Here is a 13,978-nt window from a genome sequence, read left to right as displayed (position 1 = left end):
ATCCTCATTGACCTCAGTTTTCTCAGCAGTGTCCTCACTTAGGCCACACTGCCTACAGGGCCGTCGAGACAGCCCATCAGCATTACCGTGTTTCTTTCCTGGCCTATGCTGAATCTCTACGTCGTACGCAGAAATAATCTGGATCCATCGTGCCACCTGACCTTCGGGGTTCTTAAAGTTGAGTAACCACCGAAGTGCGGCATGGTCGGTCCTCAACTTCACTTTTTGGCCGTACAAATACTGCCGAAAGTGCTTAAGGTACACGACAACTGCCAACAACTCTCGTCGTGTCACGCAATAATTGCGTTCAGCCTTGCTCAGCTTACGGCTAGCGTAAGCTAGGACTTTTTCCTCTCCATCTTGTACTTGGGACAAGACCCCACCTATGCCGTCTCCACTGGCATCTGTGTCCAAGAGAAAATCGCCCTCCGGAATTGGATAGGACAATATCGGGGCAGACTGGAGCTTAGCCTTAAGCTCATCAAATGCCACCTGGCACGCCTCGCTCCAAACAAACTCCCTCGCCTTCTCTGTAAGGGCGTGGAGCGGACTCGCAATTTCTGCGAAACCCTTGATGTACTTCCTGTAATAGGATGTGAGGCCCAAGAAACTTCTCACATCCCTTACACATCGAGGGACTGGCCAATCGGCAACGGCTTGGACCTTCTTGGGGTCTGTTGCCACCCCGTCTGCTGAGACAATATGGCCCAAATAACTGACTGACCGTTGAAATAAATGGCATTTGCTGGGCTTCAACTTGAGCCCAGCATCTCTCAACCTACCCAACACTATTCGGAGACGCTCTTGGGTCTCCTCAACCGTTCGACCAAACACAATGATGTCGTCTAGGTAAATCAATAAGATTTCCCACTGCAGGCCTCTCATGACCTGCTCCATAAGGCGCTCAAACGTGGCTGGAGCGTTGCATAACCCAAAGGGCATGCACTTCCAGCGGTAGAGACCATTCCTCACCACAAAGGATGACTTCTGGCTGGCGTCTTCATCGAGAGCTACCTGCCAGTACCCTGACGCTAAATCTAAGGTACAGAACCATTTCGCCCCATGCAACGCATCAAATGTCTCATCAATGCGTGGCACTGGGTAAGCGTCCTTGATGGTGACATCGTTAAGCTTCCGGTAGTCCACACAGAACCGCTTTGTCCCATCTTTCTTACCAACCAGGACAACGTTCGCAGCCCAGGGGCTATCAGAAGGCTCTATGATGCCTCGCTTCTGGAGGTCAACAACTTGCCTCTGAATCTCCTCCTGGTAACTATATGGGTGACGCCTTGGCCGTTCCTTCACCGGCCTTGCATCTCCGGTATTGATGTGGTGTCGAACCACATCAGTCCGGCCAATGTCAAACTCAACCCTCGAAAAGACATCTTGAAATTCTCTCAAACACCCTTGGACCAACCCATGGTGTTCTACGTCAACGTTGGCTTTACACCGTTCGAATAGATCGACTAAGTGTTCAGGTAACTCAGGCTCTGTGGAACAAGTAGCCACTTTGCCTACCTGAATTGCACCCGACTCGACCGCGGAGATAACTCCTGCGGTTGTCCCCTTTCTAGCTGTCCTGGTCTCACGACCAGGATTGAAAACTCTCAGCGGAACGTACTCAGTTCCTGCTTCTACCAATGATCGCCCTAGCGCTAAGCCTTTCGTGGCTAACTCGCCTCCTCCCTCAAGAGGTTCAACAATTGCTGGCCCAACCAGCCCGTGACGTTTCTCAGCCACTACTCCGGGCACGACAGCTTCGTGACCAGACGGTATCTCTGTGGTCTCTGCAACCAGCACTCTACCGATGAACGGTTCACCTCCACCATCGGTACATTGGATGTTCTCACCATTGAGCATCCACCTCTTGCTTAGGAAGTCCAAGTTCCCACCTGTAGTCAACAAAAAATCCATACCCAAGATGCCAGCGCATCTTATCTCTGCAAAAACTGCCTTCACCGGGGAAATAGTACGACCAATCTGAATGTCTACCCATGCCGCTCCCAGCACTTCCAGTGGTTTACCATCAACCTGCTGGACGCTAACCTCATGTGCGAGCAAGGCAGGCCTTTGCTCTTTTGGCATCTGGTAGTAGATCCTACTGCTAATCAATGTATCAGTCGACCCAGTGTCTACTAAAAATCTGCATTTTGTCTTCCTGACAATTCCTTCCACAAATAAGCCATGCTTTGGGCTCTTGACCACACTTGGGGTCACAATAAATCTCTTGTCGTAGCTTGTCGCCTGCGAACCATTTTCCCCACCAAGCTTGGGGTGCTTTACTGTTGAGGACCCTTCGGAGTCTCCAGCCTGCCCGCGGGTCCTCCGTTTGGCCGGTCTCCGTTTCCCTGCTGGAACTTCGTTTCCTTGGGTGGCTTCTTGCAACTTCTTGCAAAATGGCCTTTCCCACCACAATTGAAACACGTCAACAATTTGGGATCCTTAGGAGGTACCTGCACCGGGGCACTTCCCCTTCTACCCAAATCTGACAATCTGGCCAAGATGGCATCCAACTTTTGGCCCTGTCCACTGAGCTCAGATTGTAACTTGCCAACTTCCGACTCGACTTTACAAAAAGCCTCAGACTGTTCACCCACGGTGACTTCGAGTTTCCCAACTCGGTCATCGGTTGCTGAATCGAGAGCCCTAACTAACTTGACTGGCTTTCCCTCAAGTGCCCTCTGTCTCTCGACCTTCTCGTAATTCTCAGTCTCTAATGCGGCCTGTATGGCCTCGTCCAAGTTCTTTGGACGCGCCCTATGAATCCCTTCACGCACCGTCTGACTCGTGACGGCATCATGGAAATGATTCTTGGCAAGTCGATCTCGTGCGTCTTCCTTTAACTCAGGATATGCTTTTACTGTAAGCTCACGCACTGCTTGCCCTAACTCCTGCAAGGACTCCTTCGGCCCTTGCCGACGATGTCGCAATTCGACTAAGTAATTCTCAGCCTGCAAGCCGGAATCAAACCTCCTCTTCAACAACTTCACCATTTCCGCATAACTATACTCATGTCCACCTGCGGATCCTTCTCCCAGTACTCTGAGAGCATTTCCCTGAAGGCTTGCAGCGAGGAATGTAGCGGCTTCCTCATCATCCCAGCGGTTAGCCTTCTTACAAGACTCAAAATGTCTGTGGTACTCTCTCCACAAGACCTTACCACTATACCTATCGGGAATGATGTTTGGACGGTGCCGCTTCCGTCCCAACTGCTCCTTCAACTCACTCTCATTACATACCCTTGGCTCACTTATTAATGGCCAAGGGCCTACCGACGGGACAACTTCAACCTTTCCCGATCGGTCACCACTATCGCCTACTCGGGTAGCAAAACTCATTAGTTCTGCCCTCAATTTCTCAGGGGTCAAAACCTCCTGTCCCTCTGCAAAGGGATTATTCCGTGTCGAATCACTTCGACCTGGTCTTATGTTACTCAGACCATCTTCTTTATACGTACCAGGCATCTTAGCCACCGGTGTTTTACTCTTTACCGATAAGTCCAATGCAGGTTTCCTAAAGGGTGTGCTCTCCCTAAAGCTCACCTCTTTCCTGCCCTCATGGACTATCTCCGGCGACATGGCCACACTCGGCATCATCGCCTTTGCCCTGAAAGACTCATAGCCAGTTTCGCTTGGGACTCGAAACTCAATTTCCGGGTCAACCCGAAACCGATACCTCTCTAGCTCAGTCTCTTTTGCAGACTTTTCTAGCTGCAACAACTGATGCTCCATCCGCAAGCGACTCAATTCCTCTTCGAGTGCCTGCTCTTTGCTCTCACCTGGCGAGGCAACCGCACCACTCTGCCTGCTCATGGCAACGATATCCGACAACGGACTCTTTTTAACAACGCCAAACAATTTAGTAAGCTCTCCGAAAGCTTTCGACTTATTAGCGAATTTTACTCAATCAATTCCAATCCCACTTCTGACACCATTTTGTGGCGGATTGCTCCCGAACCCAGTTACTTCCTCGGACCGGAGACTGACGAGCAGCCTCAAGGCTAAGGGATGCAAGTTCGTTTTGGTGGAAATATACCGCCTAAGGAATTGATTGGCTTTCTCTGCTCAATAAGTCAAATAAACACAACAGGACACCTGATTTCGGACCACAATGATTTAAATATGGTTTATTGAATCAACAATTGCCTTATGAATAATTGATAATTAAATGACTTGAGTGAACTTCTTGGACTTGGGGGAACCTTTTATTATTAATTAAACTTGCTGTATGGCTTACTACTCGATGTGCAAGGCTGACTACCTCGCTGTTTGGCTTACTACAAGGCTTACAAACTACAACAGACGTTAAGTTTATTATAGAGGTTCTGAGGTAACAACTTAAGCTGCGGACGATCAACGTGGCTTACAATAGCTGCTGGGGTCGCTAGTCAGCCACACAGGGAACGCAGCCGTATGAAAGCAAGGTCAGTACACGTTCACCGCTATTCACCGTATAGGTGTACACCACAGCAGGAACACCGACACCTCTCCCGATACTTGGCACGCTCAACCACCTTGGCTGATGCTACTCCCAACGCACGGCTTACTTATGTTCTCCGCTACAACGGGGAACTAAACGCTACCGGGATAAGTGCACGCAGCTCGCCGGCAACAACCTAGCGATCTCGGCTCCCTAGTAAGCGCTACCCACGGCATAAAGCCGATCCTAGTAAACCACACACAAACCACAAACTCTACAAAGTTCGCGCTTACCTCTCACTGTTGTCTCCTCGACCGCCATGAACGCACTGACCGTCTAACCACGTGTGTACGTCTCCACAGCACACAGAACAATGCTGGGCGACGCGCAGCCAATCACATCTCTGCGCGCAGTCACGTACACTAATGCTCCACCCCGTGACATTGCTCACTGGGGGGAAATCCCTAAATTGTGCTAGTCTCCTAACCAGCCTACATGTTTATAGAACACTTTCGCCACAGTATTGACAAGTGCCAACCCCCAAACCCCGCCCGACCCTCCCCACCCCCACAAAAAAACAACAACAAAACGAACCAAAACAAACATAAAACCCTGGGAACTAAATCATGATCACTGAGTAAATAATAATTAATAATGATTTCTCTCCAAGGGCCTTGGGAGCATTGGACAGTTGATTGTTTTTCTCTCTGTAGATATCCCGTGTCATCCGTACCCCGGTAGGCAACACGTTGCTAGTCGGCGTGGGTGGTTCGGGTAAGCAGAGCCTGACTAGACTGGCTTCATTCATTGCTGGATACAAGATCTTCCAGATTACCCTCACAAGGTACATCACACAAAACCACGTTCTTGTCAGTGTTCTAGCTGGGTCCATCAAGTTCTCAAAGGTCCATCACAAGTCTGTCTTAAGTCTGTCACAAGTCCATCACAAGGCATCTTAGGCCAAGTCAAGCCACAATCTCTTGAAGGTAGAATGGACCATTTGTCATTTGTGCATTCTCTTCGTTTGAAGCAACAAAATGCTCAAAATCTAATGACGGGTGCTTAACAACTAGCTCTGTGAATGCTGTTTATTCCGAGAAAACATCATATTCTTGATCTCCATTTCAATTCGAAGTTGCCGAGTCATATTTTGAATTGTGCCCTCATGACACAATCCCGAAATCTGCATTTGGGACATTATTCTCATTCAGGCGATTGTAGTTACTGGTACGTCATGTCACACACTGAACCAACAAATAATAATAACTGTGCGCACGTGTGCGTTGTTTCAACGCTTGCACCCATTCACAGATTCGCCCAACTACAAACGGAAATTTCCAAAAATGTGTCACTTGACACATCTTTGGAAATGACCTCTATTGTTTTCTCTTCAAAATGACAGCATGCCAGAAGGAATAATTTCACAGGGAGTTTAGCGTCATTACTATCTTTAAACCAAGTAAGCTTTTTCAGAATAATTTGGTCGGTAACTTTTTGGATAGCAGTAAATGGTTCACTCGACCTTTAAAATGAAGTGTGACAAAAATGTATCCCTTTGTTATTGTTCACCCCCTGTAACTTGTGACTAGACTAGTGTGAAGGACTTGTGTATGACCAGACCTGCGAAGGATTTCTTTTAGACTCGACGACAATATGGATTTATGCATTGCCATCTAATTTGTTTCTTTGTGCATGAACTCCTTGTTTGTTTGCAATAATTTTCAGAAAAAAAATGTAAAACTATTATGTTGTTGTTTGTTTACTCGAACTTAACACTATTAAAAGACAGTACTTAAATTTGTATGATGACTTCCAGGGTGTTTCCTTTGAAATTATACTGCTTCAGAAAATTTCGTTTAAAATTCGACTGTTTGTTCATTTCGAATTGAGGCCATTTTACTTTAATACAGACCTACCTCTTAAGAAAATCAAATCTGTTGAGTGTGGTAAGCCTGGAATTATTTTTTTTATTCCAGAAATTGATGTTTGATTTTTAAAAAATACTAAATTAGTATTTCTATCTTTCTTATTTATTGGTTTTCAGTTTTATATGATCATGTTTTATCATGTTGCATTAACCTCAGTGTTTTTTGCATTCTTTACTTTACACGTTAAATCTAACATTTTCAATCGTCGCCATACAGTTGAAGTTTCTGATTGTTGCTTCTAGTGTTAATGGTGAGTATATGTTTTTAAATAAAAATTGAAAATACTAGTGGATATTTGTAATTGTTTTGAGTTAAAATTTTTGTGTTGTGAAATCTTCTAAATCTTTGAATGTAAAAGATTGCCTTTATTCTTGATAATGCATGCTAAATTTTAAATTTATTGAAAGCTCTCATTGTTGTCACTGTGTGCACTGTACACAATCCTATATCATAGTGCAACAGCCATTGCACAACAGGTGTTTTCACGATTATGTCTTCGGTTGTAAACTGTGACAAAAAGTCCACGTATGACCGACGACTGTTCTCAAAGACTTGGTTTTGCCTAAGTGCTATCCTGTTCCAACCCGGAGCACACAAAAGCCATGGACTACATCAAATTTAATTGCGGTGCCCGCCGCTATATGTACATCAGATTCGAACCGGCCAGCCGATCCCTCAAGTTCAGTGGTCGAGTGGTAAGATGTCTGCACTAGAAAGCAGGAGGTCGTGGGTTCGAGTCCCACCCGAGTGATTTTTTTCCAGCTTTCACTTGGAAGGTACATGTAACACACTGAGTATACAGTGTTAATACGTCAGTGAAAGGCAAAACTTAATATTGATTTACCTCACCCCGACGTAAATTGACCTGTTTCCGTTTGCGAGGTAGCCTCCCCCCCCCCAAGACAATCCTATGGAGTTTTTGTACACTAAGTTTTGTTTGTCTCAGATTTTGGGCGTTCCGCCTCCATTTGTACATCATGTCATTGGGCAATATTTAACAAGCTGCGTTGCCGCGATTCTAACGCGATTCTACCGAGATAGGTCAATTCCATCTCATGAATACATCAAATTGATTATAGTGCAACGCATGTTTCCTAATTGCAGGTCCTACAATGCCAGTAACCTGATGGATGATCTGAAGTATCTGTATAGAGTAGCAGGCAGCCAGGGACAGGGCATCACATTCATCTTCACTGATAACGAGATCAAAGATGAAGCCTTCTTGGAATACCTCAATAATGTGCTGTCATCAGGAGAGGTACGTCATGAAAATGTCTAAAAAGAACTGTACATTCCATTTGTATAGTGGAGTTTCTGTGTTGGAGAGATGACAGTTTGGTGTTTTGATTTTGCCCTTCACTCATGCTGTCTTGCAAGCCCTCGCACAACATTGACATTACGTCAGTGAAGAGCAAAATTCAACATTAAATATATTCAATTCGTCATCATAGACCTCAATGAAAGCAACATCAATCACAAAGCCTCCGTTGAATACCTTAATAATATCCTCCCACTATTCTAATTACAGTGGCAGAAATGGAGAGGGGGGTGTTAGGTAGTCTAACATCCCCCCCCCTCTCTCTCCCCTCCGGCTGCCAAAAAAACTTGATCTGCCTTTCATTTAGTCTAAAGATACTCTATTTAGCTGGAATATTATTGTGCGATTTGAAGAATTGCACCCCAAGGTTAACATGCAAACAATATTTGGTGACTGTGCTCTCATTTTGTGGAAAAATAAGAAAAAAATAAGGAGAGTTCATTCATAAGTTTTCAAAGTATTGATCGATAATAACCCAAAGAGTTGATCAATTGAGAACATTGTGTCATTTTGTTGGGTAATTCCCTGTGTCGTAGTCAGTGTGCTCCTGATGAATCACAAGTACATCACAATACAAGTCCAGTCACAAGTAAGAGGCGATAAACAGTAAACAAGGAATGCCTTCGTCAAAGTTTATTTGAATAGCTCATGAGTTGATTTGGACTGGATGACTTGTGATTGACTTGTGATTGACTTGTGATGGACTTGTGATTGGCTTGTGATTGACTTGTGATGGCTTGTGATGGACTTGTGATTGGCTTGTGATTGACTTGTGATAGACTTGTGATGGACTTGTGATTGGCTTGTGATTGACTTGTGATTGACTTGTGATTGGCTTGTGATTGACTTGTGATTGACTTGTGATGGACTTGTGATGACTTGTGATGACTTGTGATTGGCTTGTGATTGACTTGTGATGACTTGTGATTGACTTGTGATGGACTTGTGCTGACTTGTGATTGGCTTGTGATTGGCTTGTGATGGACTTGTGATGGACTTGTGATGCCTTGTGCTTGGCTTGGGATTGAGTTGTGATTAATTTGTGATCCATCACAAGTACTGCAACTACAGCACTTGTAATTCCTGCATTCCTTACCTCCTTAGGTGTCCAATCTCTTTGCCCGCGACGAGTTGGACGAGATCACTCAAGAGTTGATATCCGTCATGAAGAAGGAGTTTCCCCGCAGACCGCCCACCAACGACAACCTCTATGAGTACTTCATCTCCAGAGCTCGCAACAATCTACACGTTGTCCTGTGCTTCTCTCCGGTAGGTTCAGAAATACTTAATCATTGACTTCATGCAAGAACGATAGATGACGCTAAAGCCTACTTAGGAAAACACAGGGAAGAACACTCTGTTTTTACGAACTGTTTGTGCATGCCGTAGTGCAGAGTATGCTTTCCCAAATAATTTGCTGAAACCTGTGTTTTGTCTTAGTTTGAAAAGAGCACACCTAAGCATTGGTGTACATTTGCTAAGGCACTCAAATGTTTTCTCTATTTTTGAGTTTTACTGCTACTAAACACCTTGTATGTATTTGTGAGCCTATTCATTAATACTGTTGGCTACCACTCAAAGTGTGTTCACTCAATTCTCTTTTGTGAAGACTTTGCAACTTTATTGAAGAATTACCAACTTTATTCACAAAAGAAACTTTCATCTTTGTGAAAGTATGAGTTAATGAATACGTCAGCATTACAGATGGAATGTATCTTAGCCGATCAGTAAATAATTTCTTGGTTTTGGGGATTTCTGTTCTCTTTCAGGTTGGAGAGAAGTTCCGTAACCGTTCCCTGAAGTTCCCGGGCCTGATATCCGGCTGCACCATGGACTGGTTCACACGCTGGCCCAAGGATGCCCTGGTAGCTGTCTCCAACCACTTCCTGTCCAAGTTTGAGATTGTCTGCCCTCCTGAGACCAAGCAGCAGCTGGTGCACACCATGGGGGAGTTTCATGACGGGGTGGCCGAGACTTGCACTGATTACTTCCAAAGGTAAGCCCTCACTTTGCGATTCCCTATTCTTCAAAATTCTTTTCCCTTTGTTCTTCACCAATTTAACTAAAGGCTGGTACATACTTCACACAAATGCGAGTTTGAAGCGAATCAGACATCAGGAAACATTTGCTGCAAAATTCGCTGGAGTTTGAATGCACTCAACTGTTGCAAATCGACAACGCGAACACTTGCCATGATGTCTCCAGTTCGTGATTGCATTTGCATCTAGTATCAACTGGGGCCAATTTCATAGAGCTGCTTAAGCACAAAATTTGCTTAAGCACAAAAACGTCTTGCTTAATAAAATCAGGTTACCGGCCAAAACTCCATGCGATTGTTATGCTAAGTAAACAACAGCTAAATACCAGTCACAAGCAATGTACATTACATAAAGTTTTGGCCGGTAACCTAAGTTTACTAAGCAATGTTTTTTCGTGCTTAACAAATTTTCTGCTTAAGCAGCTCTATGAAATTGGGCCCTGGCCTTAAACAGTGTGGCTGGGATTTGCACTATTTCCAAAGGTTTTTCCTTGCTTTGCAATTCCATTTCATGTAATTGTACTAGGCATACATTTTATTTCTAAGCTGTTTGTCCATATCCACGAAGCACATTATGTTCGTCAGGAATAATTTTTGAAATTATGATATCTAAATTTAACTCTTTGCCTTAGACATGTTAGAGTTGCTATTTTTGAGGCGGAACCACGTCAGCTCGCACGCCGCATGGGCTTTTGAAAGACAAGATTCACATGCATTTGATAACCCTTTTGGTCGGAGGAGTGGATGCATGGTACCTGAGCACAACTTGCGCAAGCCTATTTGAATATTTTCCACAATTCTTTTGTCTTTGTTCGTCAACAATTTAACCAAGGGCAGGTTCATACTTCACCCAGCTGTGAATACGAAAAAAAGACGTAAGGAAACATCTGCTGCAAAATTTGCTGGAGGTGGAATGCGTCAGCCTTCGAAATATGTTTGAAGCAAATTCTCATCATACATGTTTGTTATACCTCGGTAATAGATCGTGATGTTTTATTGGTCGAGAACCGAGCACGTGATGTGCCACAAACACGCATGTATGGTGTCAGGGTACACCCTGTGGTACATGAGTGATGTACCCCACGGGGTACATTACCTTGATTGTCCCCACTGTTGAAAGTGTTGTTTCTATCGCCTTGTATAATAAAAAAAAGCCCGGATAAGAGGCTTCAGACAGCGTGCGCACATGCACGTACGCATGTCGGATGGACGCGCGCGCATGGAACATGGTCGCAGCTGTGATTGGCTCATAACGGGGCAGGGATTAATGGATTGGTCTATTCAGTGAAAAGGTAAATTAATTTGTGTTCCTGTGCAGTGCAAAACAAATTGTGCGAATATTCATGGTGTAGTAATCGCGGATCTTTTCAAAACAATACTTCCGCTATTACCGCACGGCAACTGGAGGAAATCCTACAACTTCAGATGCTTGGAATCTATTACCATGGCATAACAAAACAATTGTTGCCTGCCGTGATTGGGGTCCATGGGTTTTGTACACCCTCGGGTGCAAATGGCACCCTCGGGTGTACAAAACACCATGGACCCCATCACAACAGGCAACAATTGCATAATGTTGTTTACGTACCTCTTTGATGATACACAGGTACCGTCGCCAAACCCACGTGACACCCAAGTCCTACCTATCCTTCATCGACGGCTACAAGTCCATCTATCTAGAGAAGTACGAGACGATCTCAGAGTTAGCTCGTCGGATGAACACCGGCCTGGACAAGCTGATTGAAGCCAGCGAGTCTGTGACTCAGCTGTCCAAGGATCTGGTGGTCAAGGAGAAAGACTTGGCTGTGGCTTCTATCAAAGCAGACAAGGTAAAATGTTATTGGATTAACCCAACAACTAGTCTAGGTATATGTGACTTGAAGCTTTGCATGGCAGATGAGATAAAATAGAGGAAATTTTTGGGTAACACAATGTGGAGAGAAATCTCTTCTTGGAAGAAGTGTGGTTCTGAAAAGAATCGGTTGGTTGAGTGTAGAACTCGACATTTCGGACAGTGTGCTCTGTCCGTCCTCAGGAGGAAAGGAGCACACTGTCCAAAACGTCGAGTTCTACACTCAACCAACCGGTTCTTTTCAGAACCACACTTCTTCCAAGAAGAGATTTCTCTCCACATGGTGTTACCCGAAAATTTCCTCTTTTTTTAACTAGTCTAGGGTCAAGACATTGTTGTAAATTGGAAACGCGATCACCCGCCTAAAGAGGGGGTTTACCAAGATGAACCGTTATCACCCACAAATCACTATCTCAACATTGTCTTGGGAATCTTTGTAAAATCTCCCCCTGAAAAAAAATTGGGGCAACTAGTGTGTATGTGCTACTTCTGCAAGCAGGCCTAACAATGCATTTTTAAAAATGCATTTAAAAAAATGGACATAATTTTTCTGCACAGGCAGCTCTACTCGGGCATGAAACTTTTCCTTGGATCAGCTGATAAATTTTTACTTCTCATGTTGCTATGGAAAAAACCCCAAAAAAACCACAGGAGCAAAATATGTTTTGAATTTAGAATTTTCTTGGTTTTTTTCATCGACTTCCCAGTCGCTTGCCTGCTTACTCTGGAGTCTTTTTTTTTCTTCAATTTTTCACCAAGCTGAGATTACCTTCCTTTTCTCACGAAATGCTTCAAAATCCTGGTAGATGTTGAAGATTAGGAGGGGTAATTACCCTTTGTGAAATTTGCTTTTCTCTCAACTTACATTAATGCCACTCGATTATCATATGTGATGCGATCAAGCTCAAAGAGTCGTTTGTCGAGAATTTTCATTTGGAGATTCAGGCCAAAATAGGACCACTTCATCACATCACTTCATCACATTTCTTTGTGTTCCGACTTCCTTAAATTTTGTCGTTTGTCGAGAATTTTTATTTGGAGATTCAGGCCAAAATAGGACCACTTCATCACATCACTTCATCACATTTCTTTGTGTTCCGACTTCCTTAAATTTTTAACTAAAGATGGTACCAGCATGCGGTTTCACAGCAGTAATGCTGAGATTAAGCTCTTTTCAAATCTGTAAAAAAAAAAAAATATTGACCAGGGTCGACAAATGACTTATTTTAGCTTGATCACATCACAAATGATTTTTCAATTTATTAACAGGTATTGGCTGAGGTGACAGTATCAGCACAGGCCGCAGAAAAGGTCAAGAGCAGTGTGCAGAAAGTCAAAGACAAAGCCCAACACATCGTGGATGAGATAGCCGCAGACAAATCCATAGCCGAGACTAAGCTTGAAGCAGCCAAGCCGGCCTTAGAGGAAGCCGAGAACGCCTTGAATACCATCAAACCGGCGCACATCTCCACAGTCAGGAAGCTGGCCAAGCCGCCGCATCTCATCATGAGGATCATCGACTGCGTGCTGCTGCTTTTCCAGAAGAGATTGGATCCTACCACCATGGATCCTGAGAGGCCCTCGCCTAAGCCATCCTGGGGAGAGTCCCTCAAGGTAAGGGGATGTGTCTCAAATTTAGCCTAACTTCAGAGAGTTGCTAAGCATAGAAACTTTGTTAAGCAAAGAAATATTCACTTAGCACAAACAGTTGATCCAGTGCATATTGCTTGCAGGCTTTAAAGTATTCCCACTTTTCCTACTTTTTCCTAGTTTTGTTTACATTGCTCCTACGTTTCCTACTTTTCACTTGCATTTCCTACTTTTTTGTTCCACAACTCTGAAAAGTTAAATCTCATTGAATTTTTTTCATATGAAGGGCTAAAAATTTTGTTCACCGAATAAGTCCATAGGAACCCGCCACAGCACTCTCAGACCATACACTCTTGTTTTACTTTACTCTCGAGGACAATGCTTTGTGTTTCCCTTTGTCCCTGTAATATTACATTCTCCTGTAGACTAAACACACAAACTTGCTACAGAGGACCGTTTCCAACAAAAGACCCAACTCCCGAGGACTGAAAGTATCTGTTGTTCTCCCTTTGTGTGTCGGTCCTCGGGGGTTATTTAGAACACATACAAATCAGTAAAGTTTATTAGCACAAATAATAATAATAATAATAATAACGAAGTTTTATAAAGCGCACATATCCACCAAGGAGCTCAGGGCGATATTACAATGAAAACGAAACAAAACAAAATCAGTTTAATTACGAAAAAACGGATCTTTCGACATGAGGTGTGTTTTGAGAGATGTTTTGAATGAGTGAATAGAAGTGGAAGTTTTGATATGAAGAGGTAGTTGATTCCAGAGATGTGGTGCTGCAACAGAGAAAGATCTGTCCCCCCAGGTACGATGAGATTTG

General features: G+C 44.1%; 1 protein-coding gene across 2 annotated transcripts in view; it reads left to right on the top strand.

Moving 5' to 3' along the window:
• LOC119735419 (dynein heavy chain 8, axonemal-like) overlaps window positions 1-13,978 on the top strand; it is a 146,375-nt gene that overhangs the window by 99,541 nt on the left and 32,856 nt on the right. For both annotated transcript variants that reach the window (XM_038209120.1, XM_038209121.1), the window contains 6 exons: window positions 5,133-5,263; window positions 7,452-7,605; window positions 8,770-8,934; window positions 9,435-9,661; window positions 11,310-11,532; window positions 12,825-13,169. In XM_038209120.1, the coding sequence (XP_038065048.1) occupies window positions 5,133-5,263; window positions 7,452-7,605; window positions 8,770-8,934; window positions 9,435-9,661; window positions 11,310-11,532; window positions 12,825-13,169 (1,245 nt within the window). The remainder of the gene's footprint in view (window positions 1-5,132; window positions 5,264-7,451; window positions 7,606-8,769; window positions 8,935-9,434; window positions 9,662-11,309; window positions 11,533-12,824; window positions 13,170-13,978) is intronic.

The sequence above is a fragment of the Patiria miniata genome, unplaced genomic scaffold (assembly GCF_015706575.1).
Source record: "Patiria miniata isolate m_02_andy unplaced genomic scaffold, ASM1570657v1 HiC_scaffold_29, whole genome shotgun sequence".
Taxonomy (NCBI): Eukaryota; Metazoa; Echinodermata; class Asteroidea; order Valvatida; family Asterinidae; genus Patiria; species Patiria miniata.
Note: the sequence above shows the minus strand (reverse complement) of the source record. Positions and strands in the feature narration are given on the sequence as shown.